The sequence below is a fragment of the Manacus vitellinus genome, unplaced genomic scaffold, assembly GCF_001715985.3.
Source record: "Manacus vitellinus isolate BGI_N305 unplaced genomic scaffold, ASM171598v3 scaffold_16_pilon, whole genome shotgun sequence".
In the NCBI taxonomy this organism is placed as follows: Eukaryota; Metazoa; Chordata; class Aves; order Passeriformes; family Pipridae; genus Manacus; species Manacus vitellinus.
In genome coordinates this window covers 10,153,023-10,177,584 of record NW_021939189.1, presented here as the reverse complement: position 1 = coordinate 10,177,584, position 24,562 = coordinate 10,153,023, and the positions used below count along the sequence as shown (strand labels likewise).

Below are 24,562 nucleotides of genomic sequence, written 5' to 3'. Positions count from 1 at the left end.
GTGGATTCAATGTGCTGTCATTTTAGGATACTGCTATGAAGTAACTGTTACTTATATCATGGTACTCTAGTTTTTGATAGCAACTGCACTCTCACTAATGTTATATGTAAATGCTCTTATTTTCTCAAATATTTATGAATTGTAATTTGGTAACAAAATTGCAAATACAGTGCTTTAATTCCCTGTTTAATACAGAGCAGCAGATCTGTTTAATCAGCACAGTAAAGACGTATGCAACAGTTTTCAAGAAGCAGCAACTGGAGGTTCATTTTTTGCCATTTAAGCACCTACTGCTGCTTGGATGTCAGAAAAAAACCAAACTTTTTTTTGTCCACTGCAATCAAACCAAACAAAGACAAGAGCAGCAGCAGCAGCACAGATCAGTTCTTACTCATCTTTTCTGAGTGATGTCTGCAGAGGGGAACTGGGCACAATGGGCAGTGCCCCCACACCTGCTCTCTCTGAGCCAGGATGGGCATGGGGGAGCAGGGGAGAATTTACTGCACATTCAGACTTCAGCACCCCAAATGCTGAGCACTTCACATAGACTGGAACTGAAGACAAAATCTGGTTCTTTGAGAGCAGAACTCTCTTCCTCAAGGATACCCTGGGCAGAAGGGGTCTTGGCCAGTGGGAGGGCTGAGGGGGCTGGTGCTGGGGCTGAGAGCTGCCCTCTCCCAGGCCGTGCCCTTCAGCAGTGCAGTTATTTAAAGCTGAGAAAAGGGCACAGAGGCTCGGTTGCCTTCCTGTGGCTGGTACCTCCTGCCAAATGGCAGCACAGAGCCCTTTATTGGTTTAATTCTATTGTTGAATTCTTAACTACAGTGCTAGGACATTAAATACAGCAGTTTAAAGTACGCAGAGAATGAGTTGCAATTTCTCCAAGAAATCTTACAGCTTTGGGGGGTTTAACAGCAGCAATTTTAATCATGAGAGGCCATCTGAAGATCAGTGTCACTGGACAGTGATTTCCCCTGCTTAGGGGTTTCTTTTGTAACTGAAGCTCAGCTGGGGCTGATCTCAGGTGTTCAACAGATCTCTCTACCTCCCAGGCTGAAAAATACCCTTGAAAAACCACTCAGAAACCACTGAACCCACCTGTTTTCTGAAGCCCACTTAATTTGCTAGACAGGCAACAAGCCTGCTCTGGAAAATGTGCTGCTGCAATTTTCTGGTTGGTGTGGAAAATTGCACCTCTATCAAGTGTCCTCACCACCTGGTTCACCAGCAAAATTTAATGGGTGCTACTCAGCAGAGTAGCTACTGGAGCACCAACACTCCTGGACATCAGAAGCATGACCAGGGTAAACACCAGGAGCACTGGCATTAGCCTAAAGAGGAGAAGGAGAGAGAGCAGTTTTCAAATACGTAAGAGGCTGCTGCAAAGAGGAGGCAAGTAATTTGTTCTGTGTGTTCACAGGGAGATAAGGGGCTTAAATTATAGCTGAAAGAGTTCAGGGTAATGATAGGAAAACCTTTCTAACAAACAGTGAGAGCAGACAGGTGCAGGGACAGGTTGCCTGGAAAGGTGTTGGATTTTCTGTCGCTGGAAATCTTTAAGAGCAGGTTAGATAAACACCCCGAGGCACTGCTGGTAATGCTGAGGCACTGCAGGGAGAGGTTTGCGGCCCCTGGCCAGCTGAGCTCAGTGTCTGCTGCCTTGAGGCTGTTTCCTCTGCAGGGAAAGCCACAGCTTGTTTTCTGAGAGATGCCCAAATATAAAAAGGCTCGAAAAAATCTTTCTGAACCACCATCAGATTTTTCTTCTAGCTCTCCATGACCGTGACTTGTCCTTGTAGGAAATGACCCCAGCGCCCTGAGGCTGATTTACCCCAGGTTGATGGGACACTCAAGAAAAGCCACCTGCAAGGGTCAAGAGGATTTATTCTGGATTTGAACTCAGGCTTCAACAGATGCCTTCCCACACCAACATGATCCGGCAGGTTTGGTGCAGCTGCTGGTGCCATGCACAGTCAACAAAGTACAAGGGCTGATGGATAAAATGAGAAACTGAAGTAGTAGGTTGGCTCTGTGATAACCAGCTCTATCAGTTTAGATTAATATTAACCTGCAAAAATGCTGGGACACCTTTTTGACATTAAATACCCTTCTTAAAATAACTTATCATGGGCTAATAAGCGAATCCCTCAGTGGTTATAGTCTCCCCTGACTGTCCAGCTGCAGAAATTTATTTGTTTAAACTGAAAAAAATACAGTTGTCTGTCTTTAAAGAGTTAATAATGCACAGATTTGCTGGAAGTCCCGGTAATGAGATAAAGAAATCAATTTCTATAAATCAGTATCACTGTGGCTTGTGATCTCTCTATGATGTGGGCAGTCCAGACAGCAGCTGCCAGTATTTTTAGGGAGGTTTAAAGTTAATGTATTCAAAGACTACTTGGTCTGACTGAAAGAATTTCACTTTGAAACCCCAGTGCTTTGATCACAGCAAGAGAGGAGTCATGGTTGTGGTACTGGAGCACGGAGCACTGTGGCCATAGCTGGTAATGCCAGTGTAGCTATGGATTTATATGTCCATAGCTAACCCCCCCAGCTCAGTGCACAGGGCTGACTTGCATGCTAGATACGGATTTTTTTCTTTTCTGCAAAATGGTACTGAATTGAATAAATCAAGTCTGAAGTGATCCAGAATGATCTTATAGGGTCTTGAGCAAGTATGTGACATCGCTTGTGCACCTGTGGGGACTATGGGGGACCATGGAATACACTTGAATATATGTGGACTTGAAGTGGTGCCCATGAAGGTTTGCAGGGCAGCACCCATGATCCATCCTTCGATCACTTCCACTCCCTTCTTTTATCCCTATAAAGAAAAAGATGCACATGGACACCAGGAACAAGAGGGACAAAGAGGATCAGTATGAATGCATTCATTAGGACTTACAAAAAGCTGGAAAGTGCTTCTTTTTTCAGTCCTCCTCCACAAAGAAGTTGGTAGATAAAAGTGTGCATCCTTTGGAGAAAATGAGACCTAAGTCTATGCATGGATTTAATTCCAAAAGCTCCTGTTTGCATCCAAGAGCACATCTGCGCACTATATGCCATAATAATGTGATTGGTAGGCAAGAGGGACACATTGTTTCAACTAAACCCATGGTGATGATAAAAGATGAATGGTATTGAAGGCATTAGTTAATAAATGCCACAGCAAACCTTGGCAGCAATAGCAGCTCAGAACAATATGTGAACGTATCCCTGGAGGAAACATTTAAAACGGCTCCAGAACATGGCATTTTTTTCCTGGCAAAAAGGTATGTGATTTTCATTCTCAGCACGTCATGCTAAACTGAGAGCAAGAAACAGCACAATTAAATTTTCTCAGGTAACAGTGACATTAACAGCTCAGCTACTTGTGAAAATGCTTTGTAAAACAAGCCGTCTCTAGCAAGCCTTTGCTTTTGCAGTAACAGTGAGCCACAAACTGCTCAGAAAACATATTTAGCAAAACTACAGTTGTTCATTTTCCACTAGATCCCTATCCTGCCCCAAATCCCCATTAAAGTGCTAAGGAGAGGGGGGACAGCAGCCTCCCCAGGCAGCTGCCTGCAGGTAAATCATGGTCCTGTGGCTGTGGGTCAGGGCCAGCTCTGAGTAAGGGCCTTCTGGCAGAAAGGGGCCACATTGGTCCCCAACCCACAGCAGCATCCAGCTCTGCCCTGCCAGCACCCAAAGGGCCAGCAGTCTGGGGAAAGGCTGGCCAGGCTGCAGCTTGGGGGAGAAACTCAGTGTCCTGCCAGGAGACTGGGTTTCCCCTCACTTGAGCATCGGTTCATCACTCTTAGCATCTGAAGACATTTGCACCTCCCTTCTATCCCAAGGCAACAGTCTAAACACCATCCCACGGGTGTCTTTGCAGAACCCAAGGGTATTTCTCTGAGAACCAGCAGCAGTCTCTGCTCCGCCCCTGCTTTCCATCCTCTTCTCACCCAGAAGAAGTTGAAAGGCAGCCAGCTGCGATGCCAGCAGCGTGGTATCTGCATGTCTCGGCACCATGGCAGTGGGCACTGCAGACACTGGGGGTGACAAAATGAATCTGTCCCACTCCTGGAGACATGCTCGAATCATTTATTCATCAGCAAGTGAGTCACTGCCCTTCCCACAGTCTCTTCCTGCGAAGCAGAGGTGACAGCGAAACAGGATCAAGCGCCTACACGTCCCCAGCCTACATGGCGAGCTCTGCGCCATCCCTTCCCTCCCGAGCTGGCAGCCCTGCTAGTTTGGAACAGAAGTCCTGAGAAGTGTGCAGGCACACAGGGTGAGGAGGCAGCAATGCATCCTGTCTGCTCTGCCAAAAGGAGCACTTCGCATGTGTGAATGCTCCGTGAAGTAGGGAAAAGGGAAAAGGGCTGCACAAAGAGGAGACACGGCCTGTGCTGTGCGTGTGACCCCTCTGTTCCCTCCTGGCATTGCTTACCAGTGAGCACTGGTGCCTCTGCCCACACATGAGGCAGCTGCCTGCTCCCTCAAGGGCAGGGGCTCCCCAGGCCATACCTGGTGTCAGAAATGGGACTGGCTCTGTGGATCAGCATCCATCCCTGTGGGATGACTCCAGGAACAGCAGCAGTATTCCCCATGGTAATGTGAACAGAAGTCAAGCAGGGCTGCAGTCATCTGTAAAACTGTAATTAGCTTAAATTGGGCAAGGAGACATCTGGACCAGAGATGAAGAAGGCAACTAGAGACAAGCATTGTTTTCCCTTGACGCAACTCTGCTGAGCCTGCTGGGCTCCATTGCAGTCACCTGGTGTGACCCAAAGAATGCCTTGGGATGAGCCATGCCAGCACTGCTCCAGAATTTGCACAAAATGTGCCAGTTTGCACAACAAGAGGAGTTCAAATTTATTTACTGCAACACTGTGCTTCTCAGTTCCTGTTCATACACTGCCATCAGTACTGGTGTTGGGTTTTATATGTATTTATCACACAAGCAGAAACAAGGCGTTGTAAATCAGTAATAGCCCATCCATTAAATTTCTTTTCCAAAGAAGAACTAAGTATGACCAGCAATGTTGGTTCATCCAGAAAGTATAAAAAAATCAAATCCATTACAACAATCATAGCTAAAGAAAATTGCCCAGAGTTTGTTCAAAAACCTTTGCAAGTTGGAGGTTTCACCTGCTATTTCCAGTACCCAGTTAGAAGATACAAAGTAGGGCAGCTGAAGCTGTGGATTGTCAAGGCATGCTGCATCTCATCTTAGGGAGGGACTTGGACACTGGGCTCTGGTCATCTTTTATCTGAATCAAAAAACCTATCAGATGCTACACACCTTGATGTAGAAGAGCTAGGCTGCAGCATAGCTCGGCCCCTTCCCCTTCATATTTTTGTACATCCCTGTGTCTCTCATTCTTGACCTAAAGCCATTCTCTTCCCACTGAAACAACTGTGCTGGTGACCATGGGACCTCCACAGCATTAAGGAGAGAGTGAATCACTGCAATTTCTCAGGTTTCAGTCTCAGGGATTATCTTTATAAATGCACCCAACACTGCTATAGATAAGCAGGATTTGAAAGGCATAAATACTTTGCTTCTTTCCTGGGTTCTTTGTTCTTCAGGGAACTCCAGCATCCTGTTTTGTGACATTCATCTTCAGGCTAATGAATGGTACAAACCTGCATCCAGAGAAAAATGAAAGCCATGGCTAATGGTAGCAACAAAATAAATAGCAAAAGCCTAAAAGTAAATAGCTTTGAAAACTGATACGTTTCAATGTGACATGATAATGCAAAAAGGTTCAGTGCTGGTGTTATTTATAATTCCCTGAATGTCTGAATTCCCTCCAGCCAGCATACATTAAGTACAATCCAGGGCATATGCAACAAATCATATTCAATGATGAAAAGTCAGGAGAAAAGCAAGAGCCAAGAGCTCAATCTCTCTTGATTACAGCAGCCACAGATTTGTTTTTCATAGACTGCCAGTACTAATGAATGGAGAGGACATGAAAGGAAAACAAAAATACTGAAATCAACCTGCTTCACATGCCAATAGATGTATCTGCTCATAAACTTGATTAATTAAATGCAAACCGTTGTCAAGAAATGTTGTTCAGGGTATTTAAGCCCTCACTCTGACTGCAGCATCCAACCATGTGTGCAAGTATAGCCCTGGAAAGCTGCATAGGATTTAGCTCTGGGATCCTGGATAACAACTACTGCTGCACACAAACACAGGAGGGTGTGTATTTATGAAGAGGTCCATTTTACAGTGAAGAACAGCAGGTCCCAAAAGCTCTGCTAGAGCACGATTGGTTCAGTAAGATGTGCCTACTGTGCCTGTACAGTAGGGGGGTACAGCCACAAAATCAGAAGTACAGTAGGGGGGTACAGCCACAAAATCAGAAGTACAGTAGGGGGGTACAGCCACAAAATCAGAAGCTGGGCCCCATTTGGCACACAAATAACTCTGATTTTCAATGACTAGTTTTCCATCTAGAGATCATTTAATTTCAGACAGTGCTTCTGAGAAGATCTAACAGTTTTGAAAAGTTATCAAAATATATTCAATATTCAAGAAAATTGTTAAAACCCAGAGGGAATTTCATAGCATGGAGATCTGTGTTTGAAATATTCAAAGGCAGAGGTCATAATTAAGTACCACTTGGCTGCAGTGATCTGTTACATGTTCCCAGCAATGCATTCTTGCAATAAGATTGGAATGTTTGCCTTGTAAAGATTAGCTATGCTTTTAAAATTCACTGTGTCTCAGATCTGCCCAGCCTGAGACAGTTCTGTGGCAGTGCTGCCCCGACGCCTGTTAATGATAAAGTGGAAAGCCCTGTCCCAGGGCACTGGCACAGCCCTCGCAGAGCTGCTTCACGAGCCTTTGGAGGGCCATTTTTAGCGTTGCTCGCTGAAATCAAACCTGGCAGTGCACCTGGCAGGGTGTTTTTTTCTGCTTTTGAAGGATGGTTGGACTTTGCTCCAGTGGGCTCGGTGACCGAAGCAGGGCTGCACCACCGCTGCGGGTCAGAGGCTGAGCTCCAGCCATCACCTGGCTTTGCTTCTTCAGCTGCCACTGCTGCATTTTTTATCTAACATTAACATTTCAGTCATTCTCAGGAGAAGGTTAGCCTATTATGTATTAGGCTCACTGATGCTGCTGTTCTGCTCTGGTTAGCAACGCTGATTATGTAAAGGATATTTAATGTTGTAAATAATTAAAATACTTTACAAGATTTTGGCTATTTTTTTAGGGGAAAAAAAGAAATGAAAGAAAATGTATGCAGTGGATTTGTGAACAAATGCTCAAGTCTTCTAGGAAGTGGGGAGACAGTTAATAATATATAATTAACACATCTTCCTTTCTTCCCTTGTTGGTGCAGACATGCCTTTAGATGAAAAGCACTGAATATTAAAAGTGTGTGGGACAAAATAATGTTGTATTTTATGTAAGTTCAGCCTTGTCACCAGCTACATGCTGCATGTGTTACAGAGAGAGCAAGCCTGATCCTGCTCAGGGATCTCATCCACTGTACTGTCTTTATACAGGCCACCCCCAGGGTGCCATGGTGGGTTTTTTCCTCCAAAAGGAACTAAGTTATGGCCTAGATTTTGCTACGCTATTGAAGGAACTCAAGGTAGCTAAAAGGAATACGTATTATTAAGTCGCTCATCTACTTAGGAGTCAAACATTCCATTTGAAATTCACCTCATGTTTTTGTCAGACATCTCGAGGTGGCACATCACAGCTCAGCAGCCCAGAGCCAGGTTAAAGTGCTTTTTAATGGGTAACTGCAGAAGGGCACATCCATTGAGGAGGCTCATGAGCTCTCTGATAGGATCCAGTCGAATGTGAAAATTGAGGGATCACAGACAGCAGCAGCAGATATCCCTGCTGGCAGCAGCGCTCACCACGGCTCCCAGACCAGGCTGTTTCTTTTGGAACCATTGGTCACCTGCATTACAAACAACTGGCAAGGAACAGCCTTTCACACAGACCAGAGACTTCCTTGATGCTAAAAATGCATCCAGGATCTAATGAGATGAATAGCCTACAGAAATGCCAGGTGTGCCTGTACCGAACAGGCACCTCCACACAGTGGCAGGAGGCACTGCCCCATGCACAGCACGGTGCTCATGTGGATGAATGGAAATGTGTACTGTGGGACCAGAGCTTCCTAGGAACAGAATGATGCTCGCTCCTGATAACTGTAGGTGATGAGGTGCACACACAGGTGTTATACTAACATTTATAATTATGCAAATCCAAATAGATAAATGGGGGGGATGGTGTTTGCCAAGAATTAGAGACCGTTACTTGAATTTTACTACAACACATGTAAGCTGGTTTTGTAGCTGCTGGTTATTCAGGGATTGCCAGAATTTACTGAACTGCTTGTCAGAGTTATTGACGGCTCCAGGTAGAAAAGCTCTGACAAAAGGTCAGGGGCAGACGAGTTTCTCGCTCACCCCAAAGTTGACATTTGCAGCCTTGTAGCCCAGAGTAACAAAGGCACAATGAGCCACAGCCATTTAAGTCTTCAAACCTCCTTATTCCCTTTGAGAAAGCCTGGTCTGGTGTAAACCTTGCTTCCGTACAACAAATACGACAGTGCTGAGAGCATCACTGTGCACTGTCTGTGGATGGACTTCAGTGTTTTCCCCTACCAGGAATGTGCTGTTGAGTGTGGACTGTGTCACTGGACATCAGCAGGGACTTTTGGAAACAGTCTCATCTGAGAGGCTTTTATTAACTGCTATATGCTGATGCAGGAAATTCGTGTCAAAACATCCCTCATTTCAGTGCAGAGGGTTACTTCTGAGTCCTAGGTAGTTTCTTCAGAGAAAATACCAGCTCCAGCTGGCACCAGGAATCACAAGAGTGTTTTCAGTCCTGAGTATGCCCCAAACAGGATGCCAAAAAGCTGCCTCCTAACTAAAGGCCTCTCTCAGCATGCAGTAAATCCAAAATTTCATGGTCAAATATTTATAGATTCTACTTTTTCAGTTTAGGTATGTAAGTATCACACTAATCCTGAACCTCCCTCTGAGTGGACTAACAGAATAAAGGGAAACAAGACAAACATTTTAAAGCTCCACCTTCTGAAAAAAGAGTTTTTAAGATTACCAAGGCTTGATACCATATGTATAGATCAAAATCACATTCTTCTTATCAAAGGACAGCATTCACTTGAGTTCAGACTTGCAGCCACAAGGATGTTGGTTTTCTGAAGTCAATGAAGACAGCGAGACAAGAGATTTTACTTAAACTATATATTTTTACATAAAACAACTTTATGTTACAATAAAATCAGATAAAAATCACAAAGTTATATAATAAGTTCATAAAGAAAAAAATCAAGTTTTCCTTTTAGAGATATAAAACCCAGCATTTACTGCTACTAGGAGTCTAAATGTTAACATTGACTGTCTATGGTCAATTTGAAAAAAGAAAAAAAAGAGGAAAGTACTTTTTTACAGCAGACAAAATGATGAGGTAAGAGATGCTTTTATGATGATCCAACTGTAGTAAACACTTCAGTTTTCATTAAACCATATACTAAATATAATAAACCCAAATAAAAAGATACATTTAGAGCACTGCAGTGTTTTCCCACAGTTGTATACCAACAAATTGTCAGTCATTCACTAAACTTTACTTGAAACAGTAAAAACAGGGTGTATGTTTATCTTTAGTACTAAAATCTCATAATAATCTAAATATTTTGGTATAGCAGACCACACTAAAACACTCTCAGAACTTTCAACTACAAGGGATATAGCATGTTAAAAATGATGTGCTTTGTTTGCCATTCATGATGAGCTTTATAGAATATTATGTTCATGATCACTATTAGGCAATTAAATGAAAACATCTAAATGCTGCAAAATACTCTTTTATTGAGCATAGCTCCCTCATCACATATCAAAGTTAATCAGCACACTGCAAACTTAGAAACTTATTTCACAAATCTTACATATCGGTTCTTTTAGCTTTAGTATATGGCTAAAATAATTATTGCTGACCAGTGTTAAAAAAAACCCAAACAAATCCAACCCAAACAAAAATACACCAGCAAACAGATTTTTCTCAAGTGCCTTTCATGTGTGTACCATTAATATTAGTTACTAAATGAACTAAATTTCAAAATGTGCATATAAAATTTTTGGAGGTATAGGCACCTTCATCTGAAGACTGTATGTTCATGCTACCTGTTTAAAAAAAAAAGAAAAAAGAAAAAAGAAAAAAAAGAAGAGCTAAGACAATACACAGTAGAAAATCAAACAGGTTGGACATCCAAAATCCTCCAGGGACACAAGCAAAGCCCTCCTGGCCAGGATCAGCTCTGTCCACAGCCTGCAGGAGAGCCCTCATTTGGGAAGCACCTTTGTCATATTTATCATTCACCTCCTCACTCTATTTCACTTCAGGTACCTTATTATTTACCACAGAGAATGGTATTTAAGACGTGCAAACTTCATGTAACTGTCAAGTTTACATTCTAATAGCGAGCCTAAAACACTGTCAAGCTCCCAGGGCACAGGACTCCAGGCACAACATCCCTGGCCAGGCTGTGTAAGCCAGATGGGGCTCTCCCACTGGTGGTGTGTCTGGATTAAACATCCTGTGGCTACATATTGCTTTGCCTGACGCACAGGTGCTTGTTGAACACAATCTATGGAAAGAAAAATTACCTTAGGGTAGCTCTGTGTCTTACCATTGCTAAATTGTGTCCACAACCAGACCCTGCCAGCCCAGCCATGGAGTCCTTGCTGCCTTTCAGCCCCCGTCAAAAGCTGAGCCTGCCCTTATGCAAGGTCCCTGGTACTGCTGAGGCCCTGTAGGACAGCAACAGCTTTTTCTATTTTTGACTGCAACTGTGTGATCATAACCAGTGCTGCAACGCTCTCACACTGCTCAGCTCTGTGTGTGAGGACATTCGCCTTCCACCCCTCACATCACCACCTGTGTGATATGCTGAGGACTTTTTGATAATTACAGGCTTGACAAGTCCAGAAGTGCCTGAACAAAGGTGGGTGAGCTGATGGATCAGTGTGGCCATCCAGACCTTTGGCCCATCCACAGCTTGTGGGCAGAGCACCTTTCACCAAAGCCTCTGCTGAAACAATCATCGAAATTAGCTGCTGCTGCTGACCTTTCCTTACACCCCTTCCCTTTGGGTTCAGCATTGGTCACACACTAAGCTAAGTGAGGTGTTTCACCCTTATAGCAGTTTTATTTTTGTTAATCCATAGGCTCAGGAAGACAACACTATATTCTTTACAAGCCACTGATGCTTCGAAGGGTTTTGCAGAGATAACGCTTTGGAAGAGCCTAAGGAAGAGCATGGTCTTGTAGCTGAGAAACTCCCACCACTGCAAGGTGGTGGCAGTAACAGAGAATTTTCCTTCTGTTACTTATGAAGCCACCAAAGGTGGCAAAAAATTAATAAGGGAGAAAATAAACACTTGGGAAAAAAATTGAACAGCATAGAGAAGAGTGCAGAAGCCTAAGGACAATTTAGGCTTCCTGTGCCCAACAAGCCACCCAACAAACACAGGCAGGTGAGCACCTGCCTCAGCACCACAAATGCTTTGGCTGGTACCCTTGGAAAGCAATGGCAGTGACAACAGGCAGAACAGCAGAAACCCTTCCCACTCACCTTAATTTACTGGGTAGCTTTAAAAAAATGTTCTCTCTAAACTGTTCAGACAAAAAAAAATCAGGTGTTTGTCCAGAAAAAAGACATTGTTTAAAGAACATTTGTTTTCTGGGCACAGATGCACCCAGCATAAAACTGTTTTTAAAACGTGAATCTTTTGAATACTAGGATACAGAAAGGGAGAGGTGGCATGGAATTCCTTACAGGAAAGACAGTTTTCTTCCAGTGAGCTCACTTAGCAAAGGAGACACCAATTAGATGTAGATAGAACACTGTAAAGTACTGCTTTTGCTGAAAATACATTTTTAGGTCAAACAAAACTACTTGTGAAGTTGAGTCAAAATTGGCAAATAAAGATTCAGCCAAATAGTAAAAAAGAAAAAGGTTAACCTACTTTATTTTGAGGTGTGAAACAATGTTTCAGTTTTTCATTTTGAAATAATTTATTTCTAATATGAGACTAAGGTAATTTTCCAAAATGTGATGTAACATACCCAATGGAATATTAGATATGAAACAACTGAAAACAATTCATGTATTTTTATTTCACTGAATATTTTTTGGTTTTGTGCTAATATGAAGTAGCCCTGTTTATTTCTCATTTTGGCCACCAAAAAACATTCAAACCCCACCATTATTCAGCAGCTCTAACACCAGCTAAAAGAAGCGACACAGCCCAGAGAACAGTAAGACACTCTCTGCCCTGGTGTCACAAGAGGCCAGCACAGATTTTTCTTCCTAAAGCCTCAGTGTGGCAGGATCTGTGGTGGTGCAGCCAACAGAACTCAGCACAAGAAGTGCCAAGCACAAGACCTTTGTTAAAAAAAGACTGTGTAAGTGAGGTAGGAGAGATCCTGCCATCAACCACTTAGAGGGAGAAACCTGTGTCCAGAAAGGGAACTCAGGGTGGCCCAAGGTGAGACTCAGCCTCGTATAAAGACACCTCCAGTCAGGTTGGATGGAATTGGAGCACTGACCAACACATTGCTGATGGCATTTGGAAATAAGGATTTGCCCAGCACTGTATAACAAAACCAAAGTCTGCAGACCCTCTCTGGGACAGGGGTGAGCATTTCTTTGCCCCAGCAGCATCTGGGGCCATCCCTCAGTAGGTGTCTGCCAACTGAACTCAGGGCGCCCACAGGAACAGGCTGAGTTCCAACTGTGCACAAAAGGTGGATTAAATGCATCCATAGGATGGTGCCTGCATTTTGGTGGGGAAGGCTGGCTGCCCTGATGCTCCCACCTGGAGGGAAGAGGCATTTCAATGCATGGACGAGTTTCTGAGGAGTAGTGTGAGGCTCATGATTTGGCACATGGGTTATTGCTGGGCCATCACAGCGCGTCGAGGAATAAGCAGTGTGTGACACCGATGGTCCCTGCCCAGCAGCAGCATGGGATGCCAGTCCTGGGGCAGGAATGGGGCCAGGCCAGAGAGGGCAGCTGCAGCTGGTGCCCAAACATTCCTGAGAGCATGCACTGCCTCTTCCTAGTACACTTTTGGCTTTTGAAGAGGAAAAATACAATGAAAGAGAGAGAAAGGCTAAAAGAGATGGAGTTTGGGGAAGTTTTTAAGTGATTATACATAGAAGCTCTCAACTTGCTGCTGCTGGGAAGGAAAAAGTAAGAAGGCAATTATAGCAAGACCTTGGATTCTTAAAGGATAGAGTTTCCCACAGCATAGAGCTGTGTACAGGCATCCCTAACAACTCAGCATCAGAGCAATAGAAGATAACGAGCAAATACATACATTTGGGACAAGACTAGAAGAGACAGGGCAGGGATTTCTCTAAGAACACCCTCATCACTCCTCTGGTGGGCACAAAGCACCCAGAAATAACTGCCTGTGTCAAAGCTATGCACTGGCTTAATGTGCCAGCATTAAACTCCATCTGTTAAATCAATGCAATTCCATGGAAACACTTCTCTTGCAATTTAAGAGTGGCTTAATACATTCCTAATGAACTGGATCTGAGATAGACCTGACTAAAGTGGGAAAAAAGATCTGGATTAACCCCAATAAAATAATTTGTTCACAGAGTCTTTTGCATCCTTTTACCTGGAATCTAACATGCTAAAAAACATAGGCTATATTAAAACAAAGAGGGGAGCCCTAAGATTACTCAACAGGAAAAAGAAGATAGAGTGGAGTCCTTCATACAAAGGCAATGAACCACTGCGAGGAGTAGGGCTCTGACTGCCAGTACTTCTTGCAGCTCTTAGTTGTGTTATGCTGTGATTCCCAGCTGATGCAGGGTCCAAAACCAGCATGGGAGGAGAGGAGAAGCAGGATGAGCTGCCTGATAAATGCTGGTATATATCTGACTTTCTATCAGATAAGGAGACTAAAAACGGAGACTACTTGTGCAGAACCACACAGAGTTTCTGATGTCATTTTCATTTTGAGAAGTCTGATCTAACCCCCACATTATGCAACTGTTGAATCTTCCACACTGGCAAAGTCTAATTTTCACACGCCTACATGTTATGTACCTGATCTTTATTTTTATTTTTAAATATCAAAAGCCTACAGTAATTTTGTTTTAAAGAGACTTAAATGGTCATAATGGTTATGAAAGGTCCCAGCTTCACATCCATTGTTTAAAAGGAGTAAAAGCAAAAATACTCAGAGTCCAGTCTGAAAAACAGGTAACGAAGATAATGTAACAGATGAAAAGAAAATTCAAGGGACAATTGCAGACAGACCCTATCCCCACCATGGGGATTATATATTCAGGTGCAAAAAAGTATTCAATGCATGTTTCATCTATAACCTATCTTTCTTTCAAAGGTCACTTTAATCATCGAGATGTGCCAAAAAAAGAAAAAAGCCCCTAAATTAAAAAAAAAGCATGGCAATTTTACATCAGTCACTGCTGGAAAGCACTAACATGGTGCTTAACCAAGAAGCAAGTAATAATATCACATAAACAAAAGTACTTTCCTGAATTAATTCAGATCCCATGTAAATACTCACAAACCAGGTTGTGAAAAAAGAAGAGAAAGAAGCTGAAGGAAGTCCTAGGGAAAGAGCAAAACTTGGCTGGATTCTCCTCTCTGGCCCGTTTTACATTCCTATCTGTAATTAAGTGAACTTCCTTCTCACTGGAGGCCAGGGTATGACCTTGCATTTCTCAAAACACCCTTAGAGCTGCTGAATAACCAGTTCAAGAATACAACAGCACTTCTGCATCTCAGGTTGGGGTGGGGGTTTTTTTGTACATTATCACTTGGTGACTAATTCTCACCCTACTGCCAAAGAATGCAGAAATCATAGGAAAGGATTTTTATTTCATGTGGTCATGGCCCTGACAGACTTGTGGGCAGAAACTTGCTTCTGAGTAGCACCTTCAAGTTACCTTATAATGCTTTCATGCATTGTCTCCTTCTTCACTGCTGCAGAAGTTAATCAACAGTGATCAAGTTGCACAGAGGGGCATGAGTCATGTACAAACCAGCAACAAATTACTTTTAAAAATAAATATCTGGTCCCCAGACTCAGGTGGGCATAATGAAGGGACTGTATGGGTTCAAAACTGAAGGCTAAAGAGAGGTGATGCTGCTAAGCAAGAGAAGCTGTCCTCACCAACTGGGTAAGACTCATGACTTCAAGAGCTGAAACTCATTTCTACATCATTGACTTTGTGCTGTATGGGTCCAGGCAAGCAAATGTAACCTCTGTCAGAGGTTATCTGAAATCCACTGCACTTTGGGGTTTTTTGGGGGTTTATTTTTTTTTTTTTTGGTGAATTAGGCCTGATTGACGTGGTCCCTACAGATCCTGGTATCTGTGTGAAGTGATTCACTTGACTGCAGCTCACCACAGGCACATTTTACAAACTGCAGGAGCTCCAGATAATCTCTCTACTCCTCCAAGGAATAAAAGTCTTTGTTGCTAAGAGTGCTGATAGTTTGGACAGGAAAAAGACTTGTTTTCTGTTTCTATGGTTGCAACAGCCCTTAAGAAAGATATAAATTTCCCTGCAACAACTAACTGCATATTCATTTTAAGGTAGATCTAGTTCCAGATTCCTGAGACAGAACCCTCTACCTGTTCCCAACCCCACAAAGCCAGAGCAGCAATATAGAAAGTTTCTAATCTCAACAGAATTCAGTGAGCAGCATGATTGGTTTGGTAAATAAACAAACAAAACAAGAAACCCACCAAAAAAACCCCCACAGCAAATGTTCAGCCTCTATGTACAAAACCAATGCAAACAAGTGGAACATTCTAGTTATATTTCGTAAAACACATGTTTGGGATCAACAAAACATCAAACATCCAGACCCTAGATTACAAAAAAGATCTATTGCCATCTAATTGTCAACCCCAAGTTTAGACAGTCCTTGTCGGAAATCATGTAATTCATCTATCTTCCCGTCTAGTACATCTAAAAAATTCTTTAATTCAGTTTTAAGGTTGGTCTGCCTGTGTTTACTCTCTTCGACTTCTGTCCTTAGTGTTCTGACTTTCTCTTCAAGATCTTTGTTCTTTTTCTCAGCAGCCTTAAAGACAAAAGGACAATAAGAGGAATCATAGAGATGAAGGATGAACAGCATTTCATACTTTAAAGCAACAAATGGCAGCTGGGCTGTGCAAGTTTGCTTCAACTTCTGCAAACTGATTAACACAAGCACCTTTGAAAGCAACAGACATGTGCTAGTCCGATTAAAAGGAAAGAAAGCCCATACAGGAAAGGACACAGATTAACTGGAAAAGATGCTTTGCATCAAACTTTGTCATTTGGTTGATATCTTCAAATTCAGCTGGATTTAATTCACGCACTGCGCATACATTTCTGTCATTGCTATAGTTGCAGAATTAGACACTGTGCCACCAATTACATACAGAATTATCTGTGGTGGGTTAACCTTGAAAAACAAGCTTAGAAAATACTGTCTGAGGAATAAAGTTGCTTTATTCAGCACTTTTGGATTTATTGGTAAAGTTCCACTTTGTGTGAGCACTCAGGCAAGGAACGGGGTAGCCAGGTAACTCTTCCCTTGCTGCACTTCGTTCAACTATTTTCCCCTCTCTTACACTCTTCTGCGTATTCTTCTCTATTTCATGCATGTAAGCTCATGCTTATTCTCACAAAACCCACAGACCACATCTTCCACCACACTGAACCAAACAAAATTCATATTTTAGCCATTTCCAGCATCTGCATTCCTCAGCAGCCTTCTAAAATATTTTAGATCATTTAGGTTATCAGAGTGATGGGATTTATTGACTGGATTTCACTTCATTGATGAGACTGCTAATATTTATTCTCCTTTCATGTATTAATTCATTGCATTTAAACAATCCCTGACTTGAGGAAGTGATGCCCAAAGTCCAGCTGCTGGCTGGGGCAGGGCTCCCACACCCCGTGAGCTTGGCTCCAAGCGAGCACCTCCCAGCAGAGGAGCCACATGTGCACAGCCAAATGCTGCTGGAAAGGGATGACACAGCACATAAATGCATCCTCAGGTGAACTTTTATTCCTGATGGTGTGCAGCTATGCTCATCTGTTTCTTTCCCAAAAGCCTTCCCTGGTGCCACTGCAGCAATTAGCCCCAGGTCTTGGATTGCTGCTCAACACACAAGGCTGTGGTGCGGCTCAGAGCAGCAGAAAATACAGGATACAGGACAGCCTGGAATCTGCAGGAGATAGATGAAACATGATCCCAGGCAAACCAATTTCTACAAAGAGCAAGGCAAAGAAACGGAGCTATTTAATTACTCCTATGCTGGGAAGGGCATGGTGTATTTTGCATGTAATTAGCATTTTTTGCTTTTACAAACTGGAGCTCTTTTGCCTTCAAACACTGAAGTCTGAGCAGAGAAATGCATATAGCTGTGAGTAAGAAAGTAAATGTACCAATTTTTTTAAAATTAATTTCACTGCTAAACTGTACCTGTAATTGTTCAGATACAGATTCACATTCTGACATTAGCTCTGGTATAATTTCACCCTGCTTTCGGAGTTCTTCCAGTTCCTTTAAAAACATAAAAGAAAAAAATAATATTAGTGCAAGTTTCAATTTAAAACATAATGGAAATTTGAGATGATGAAATGGCTTTGCATATTTTATTGTATTCTGCACAGTATTTGGATGGAAAATAACCAAAATAACTTGTCTGCATTCCAAAATTGCTAATTTTCTACTTGAATACATTTTTTCACTGAATTTTATACTTTGCATTTCTAAAACAGACAATGCAATCCAATCTCTAGCATGAATGCCATTAATTAGATTAATGAAATCTTAACCTAAACCACATACCTATGCAAAAGATATATTAAATAACAGAGAAATCTGAAGGACTGTAATGCTATAAGCAATTTATAGATGGTAGCAAAGAGCAAATCACACGTACATTTTCAATCATATATGACAGCAAATAGAAAGGCCAATGGCAATACCAGCTGCATATATAGAGGCATCATACAGAGCACAGCTGTAATGGGCTCTCCTCCATGGTACAGCTCTGAGAATCACTCCCCTCCCCAAAAATCTGTATTTGGTTCTGGCATCACTAGCTAAATACAGCAGATTAGCTGAAAGGAGTTAACAAAAAGAGCAACATGCCTTGATAGGAGTCCATGTCTCTGTTGGAAATTAAGACAACTTGACTACATGAATACCACAAATGAACACCATCAATGTGGGTAGTAGGGAAAGACTCAAAGAAAGGCTATACATTTTTGCAAAAAGATTGTTTGAGGAATCTGAAAAACACATTTGCAACTCCAAGAGAAACTCTGACCTGAAAAAGTGCAAGATCCTTCTCCAGAAACTGCCCATGGTTATGGTCTCAAGAGTAAGCAGGGGTATATCCCTGCACTACCTGGACTTGTGTAAAGCACTTGACAGTGTCCCACACAACATCCTTGTCTCTACATCAGAGAGATATGGATTTGATGGATGAATCACTTGGATAAGGAATCAGCTGGATGGTCACATTCAAAGAGTTGCAGTCAACAGCCTGATGTCCAGGTGGAGTCCAGTGACAACTGGTGTTCCACAGGGTTCAGTATTGGAGACAGCACATTTTTTTACTCCAGATTTTTTGTGAACTGCACTGAAGAATTTAACTAATGTAAGAGTAACTATATTCAGACAATGTCCCAGCTACTGACATAGAGGAAAGAAAGGGTAACTTACCCTTTGTTTTGAGATATGAACTCCTGTGCATATATATCCATATCTACATAATGGCTTAGAACTCACATCTCAAAATATAAATATATTAATACGATATATACACTTACTATATATATAAATACTATACTGTATACTTACCATATATAGTATAACACAGTGTATGTACATTTATATACACACTATATATGGAGTGTGGCATATGGCATATGACATAGATATACACAGAAATAAATATTTCACTAGATATGTCTGTCCTGATTTCCATGTCTTTACGTTTCTCTCTCCTCATTTCCTACATGAAAAGGGTATCAACAGCTTCTCTTACGCAGCAATGCCCATGAGCAGACTTCATGTGGGTTTGAATTCCAGACCATGAAAGGTTATTACTTATGGGTAGTTTAGAGCTAATCGAGAACCTGCTAATGTAAGCATGAATTTTTAAAACAAGTTAGCATATTGTCAGCGTAAATGCAAGACAGGCATGTAATATTTACAAGTCAGTCTATTTTCTAGCTCACTTGGCACTGTAAAAACGTGAATCTTGAGGAAAACACTAGCAGAGAATAAGGGTTATGATACATGCTATTGCCACAGAAAGGTAGGGAAGAAAGAATGACATTTTCCTTTGAAATACAGGGTTGAAAAACATTACATTTATAACAGTGCATCAAAATCCATCTCCCTAAACTATTTCCTTGTGCCACCATAAAATCCCTTAAGAGCAGTGCTTTTAAGAGAACCAGTAGAGATGCTTTAATGGCACATGGCAAACTTGACTGAGCTGCTGACAGCTTTTTCTCTTCAGCCAGCACAGAGCACTTGGCCACTGTAACAATGGAAAAAAAAGAGGATCCCATTTTTTTCCCCACTATCCAGGGGTTTCAAGCCATCATCATAATCCTCCTTAGAAAAATTAATACCCTGTATGTCAAAAATTATAAACTGGGGTACTCCAGATGAATCTGAATTTCTCACTCTTGGTATTAGTCCTGAGACCAGAGGGAGACCATAGAACAGCAAAGCTGAAGACTATGAGCCATCCAGAAAAAGAAACAGGACTTGTTACACAAATGCCAAGTTATTTTGTAAATGATGTCTTTTTAATGATGGTCCTAATGTCTACAGGAATTTTGGGCATGGGGACTGACAAATGAATCTGTTCTCAGCATACATCTGTCTGGCACTGGGCAACAAATTTCACCACTCTGGCTCTTCTATTGGGAGTAGTGTTGTATACATGAAAGTATCATGTTTGTTAACCCCTGACAAATTAAACTGTGCCATCACAGCACATAACACATCGTGAAACTGAGACAGAGGAACTCTATCAAACTGTTGCTAAGGAGTTGTACATGGAAAACCTAGAAGCAGGCAACCCAGAAACACTAGGTTGCTTCTGATTGTAGGTGAGCCACTCCATAAATCTACACCCCAAGAGAGAAGCAGACAGACCCACTCAAACATGAAAATGCCACTTCAGTGTTCAGGACACTCACCAGCTCTTTGTCCTGAAGTTCTGTTTCCAGTTCTTGGAGACGTCTACTCAGTTGGGCATTTCTTTCCTTCTCTTTATTTATTTCATTGCACTGTTCCTCCAGTTCTTCAATCTTTAAGAAATATCAGACATCAGGTGAAATTTTTCAATTTTCTGAAAGTCTGGGGCATGATGAAATAGGCATTGGATCTGTTTCCTAAATCACAGCATTTGATTCACCAAATTATCACTTCTTTCCTTAAAAAGAGCAAATTTACACATCCACTAGGAAGTCCTGGGTCTGTATTTATTCTCTGTCACAGTCTCTCATGTGAGTACTCAGGAATGCACAAAACACTGAGCTCCTAAAATAAGTGGAGCTGGGGATAAAATCTGCACTTCACTTCTATGAAATCAACACAAGACTACAAGGGATGGGTTTTCTTAACACAACAAGGAGAAGAAATATCTCCATCACTCCCAGCTTTGCCTCCTTGGGGGTTGCTTATTATTCTAGCTGGAGTACAAGGGACAGAACATCAAAACTGCAGGGGAAGAACCAGTTCAGAGCAACGTGAGCCACTTTGTTCTCTCGCCCAGGGAGGTGCTTTGCTCTCTCCATGCCTCCTCCTGCCAGCTCTGGACTCAGCTCCCAGGAGATGCACTTCCCACAGGCCAATGGGCCAGCTCATTAAAGTACGTACTTTAATTCTCAGCTTCGTGTTGCTTTGGGATTATAACTTCACTCATATGAAGGTAGAGCAATATGCAAAAAATTCTGACCTATTTAATAAAGGAGAAGGAAGTTCCCAGGGCGCTGCAGTGGTGCAGTGTGAGTGTTGAGCAAGGAACCTACTTGGGGAAAAGCTCAGAAAACCTCCCTCTATAGAAAAAGATGGTACATTATACAGACAGCACTGCTGCAGTCTGGCTAGTCACTGGCATGATGACTTTGCAGCTGTAGCAAGGCAGTGTTTTAATAATGTCTTCATATCTAGTACAGCTACTGGGATGTATCATGTTTCATCAGTTAATTTTAATTAGAACAACTTTTGTCTGCAACAGTATAGGAAACCAAATAACTACACTACAAATTATGCCATTTTCTTATAATATACTGTTCCAGTCTCTCACTTCCCCCTTGTCCACAAGAGACTGGATATAGGAACTCAAATCAAGTAACAACTAATATTAATTTGTTAGTATAACATCAGTTAATATGGTTCTGGTTTGATCTCTGCATTACCACTGTGCACACAGAACATGTGAGAATAGACAGCTGAGTATCTGCCTCAGGAAAAAGATTGCTCCACATGGATTTTCAGTGCCAGCAGACAACCCAAACAACCTCCAACACTGAAATACTACTTGCAGCTACTGACACACAGAAAGGCATGAAATTTCTTCCTTCTTTGAAAGTAAACACTAAACGAAAAATATCCTCATCAGACTGATACAATCTGATCTCTAATTCAAATGTCCCAGTGATCCATCTAAGCAAGAAGGAAAAGGATGCAGCTTTTCCAAGACATTTAGGATGAATAAAGTGAAATCATCCCTTCAGGCAGTGCTCATGGAATCCAGGCTCTCCTGTGCCCAGGTTGGTGCCAGTCCCATGTGGAGCTGTTGCAGAAAATGCAGTATTATCTGAGGGATGGTACCAATGACTACTCTAAACTGAGACTTCACAAATTTAAACCTCTGAGTTGTTCTCTGTTGTAACCATTGCTAACCCTCCATCTTAACACTACTGAGAAATGTGCTCAGTAATGAAGGGCAAAAGGCTTTTGACAGTGCCTCTTGGCAGGTTTCTGGATGTGCCAGGTGTTAGTGCTGGAGGACCCGGCTCAGAGCCCACAGTGCTGAGGAAATAACTCAGATCCTCATTCCTCTGCATGTTGTAGGGATTGGCTTCTAATACTGAGTGGTTCCCAGCTTGGTTTCCTCTGAGTAACCAGGTGATAACCATGCCTTCTGCTCATTCATATCTATCAGCATTTCAGTGAGCTTAGAAAGGAATATGCAACAGTAACCCCACTTTTAAAACCTTTCTGGTTTATGATCCCATCCAGCAATGCCTGCTGATGCTAAGACTCTCGAGGCAGCAAGCTTCACGTGATGGAGCAGCATTAGTCTTCCTAGTCTGATCCCCAGTCCTTTGAACCTCCCTGCCTGCTGCACACAGAGGGAAGCAGCTGCCTTAACTCCCCATCCAACTCCCTTTCAAAGATAAAATCCACCTCCTAACACACACAACGAGAAAGCTGCAAAAATCCAAGAGAAGGAGCAATGGCAGGAGCAGCTAACTGGAGGGGATGGCTCTCCTGTGGGTATGCTCTGCTACCTTGCTCCTCAGCTGGTCATTCTCCTCCTTGCAGGCTGAGAACTGCTTCTTCCAGTGCTCGATGCTGGCTGCAGACTCCTGCAGTGCTGTGGACAGCCGGGCGTTGCTCTCCCGCAGTGTCTGCAGCTCCGTCTCCCACTTCTTCACATTGGATGAACTGAGAAAAACAGGATGCCATGAGGTGGTTTCACCTTCTACTCCTGTGAATCGTTATTCTTTACCTTGTATGCAAACTCATCTACCGTGGTGCGTTGGCCATTAATTTGTTGCAATAAGATGAAGAACACTCAGATATATGTAATTCCTTTTAGACTCTGCATGCCTAAGGAGAACATAAGCCTTAATTTGACAGTCTCTGCCAAAACAAAGGGATCTACCAACTCCAGCAGCAGTGACCTGTGTGTCTGGAAGAAAAGCCCTGCTGTCAGAGGAGGCTGTAGGGTCCAGCTGGGACCCCCACCATTTGCACACAGGGGTCTCAGCCCAGTGCAGTGCATGGGCCCTGTCACCTCCCGAGCTGTGTGGCTGTGCCTCACCTTGCCTCTGCTGCAGCACAGGCTGGGGACCTGGCACCCCTGCAATAAAGCCACTCTGCACATCTGCAGATGGCACAATAATTCAGACTGGAGGATTTTAGGGCATTGACATGATCTATATTTGAATTTTTTTTTAATGCTGAGTCTTAACTATAAAAGTGTTACATAATGCTGCAGAATTAAACTACTCATTCCCCAAAGCTTTGAGCTGCAGCACAGAGCACAAGATTAGAGGGTGAATGGGTGGAAGGCTTTGACACTCCCTGTGTGCTAGTTGCTGCTTGCCTGTAGAGGTGTCTTCAGCAGGAGGAACAAGCAAACATTATGGTTTGAAATAGTTTATGCTATTAAAATGTCAATAAAGAGAGATGATGTACTTCAAATATAATATATGCAACCTTGAAATTGCTCACAGGGTAACGCTGCTTATGATGCTGCTTTATTTTTTAAATACCTTTTAAAGAGTAGCTTGATCCTATTAGATTTCCTTTCCATTCACAGATACATTCATATGCAAGAGGCAGACAAGGCAAGATCCCAGTAGAGAATTATTCTATTTTAATGTCATAACTTTGCATATTGCAACGCCTGTATTTTCACTACAGCTGCAAATTACTCTTCTCAGCATTTTCAAATTATTTATCAAAGCAAATAGCAAAAAATGTGACTTCAAGGGGCTCTGTCCAGTTCAGAAACATCCCCCTAAGACTTCCAGGCAGCTTGATGAAAATATATTTCTCGCTTCAACTTTTTATGGTTGAGTTCATTCCCTTTTATAATTTTAAATATCCATATCTATTTTCATCAAAGTAAGTGTAGCAAACTCAAAGAGGAAGAAAGATTGCCTTCACATGTTATCAGCAGCAATTGCTCCCCTATGGCTTTAATGTTATTTCTGTAGTTCTAAAACTTCATGAACAAAGGGGGTTATAATAGTTGGCATGAGCAGAATAAAAGAGAGCTTATTTCTTCACAAACTGGATCAGGAATACATGAAATGGTAAATATTTCTCAACTGGATACCAGGAGGAACTTGCTAAAATCTGCTCATTCATCCATTCTGCTGCACCACTTTAAATTAATGCAATTACACTTGAATAATTTCTGTTAATATCACTAGCCATCAGATAATTACAGCACACTATTCCAATGCAATTTAGGTTTAAAGGAACTTCACCTTTGGGCTAGAGCAATTTTTAATTTATCATTCTCAGACTTGAGATGTGCCTCAGCAGGGCCACCATGTGATGCCTTCTCGTCGTCTGTGCCGTTCACACTAGAAGCTCGAGTGGAGGATGGTGTTTCACGTCCAGACTCCTGCAGCACAACACACAAACGAACACTGGGTGTCTCCTGCATCTCCTGCAAGACCACAACACCAATTTCTTTGCAATCTTGATCCCACACCACTTGGCTGAGACCTCGGCTC

At 42.3% G+C, this 24,562-nt stretch overlaps 1 protein-coding gene across 1 annotated transcript in view; it reads right to left on the bottom strand.

Moving 5' to 3' along the window:
* Nucleotides 1-9,222: 9,222 nt before the first annotated feature.
* The window catches only part of HOMER2 (homer scaffold protein 2), a 39,293-nt gene continuing 23,953 nt past the window's right edge, over nucleotides 9,223-24,562 (bottom strand). The window contains exons 5-9 of the mRNA XM_025894831.1: nucleotides 24,311-24,450; nucleotides 22,598-22,754; nucleotides 20,276-20,386; nucleotides 17,529-17,609; nucleotides 9,223-16,133 (exon numbers count right to left, since the gene is read on the bottom strand). Of these exons, the coding sequence (XP_025750616.1) occupies nucleotides 15,945-16,133; nucleotides 17,529-17,609; nucleotides 20,276-20,386; nucleotides 22,598-22,754; nucleotides 24,311-24,450 (678 nt within the window). The 3' untranslated portion in view covers nucleotides 9,223-15,944. The remainder of the gene's footprint in view (nucleotides 16,134-17,528; nucleotides 17,610-20,275; nucleotides 20,387-22,597; nucleotides 22,755-24,310; nucleotides 24,451-24,562) is intronic.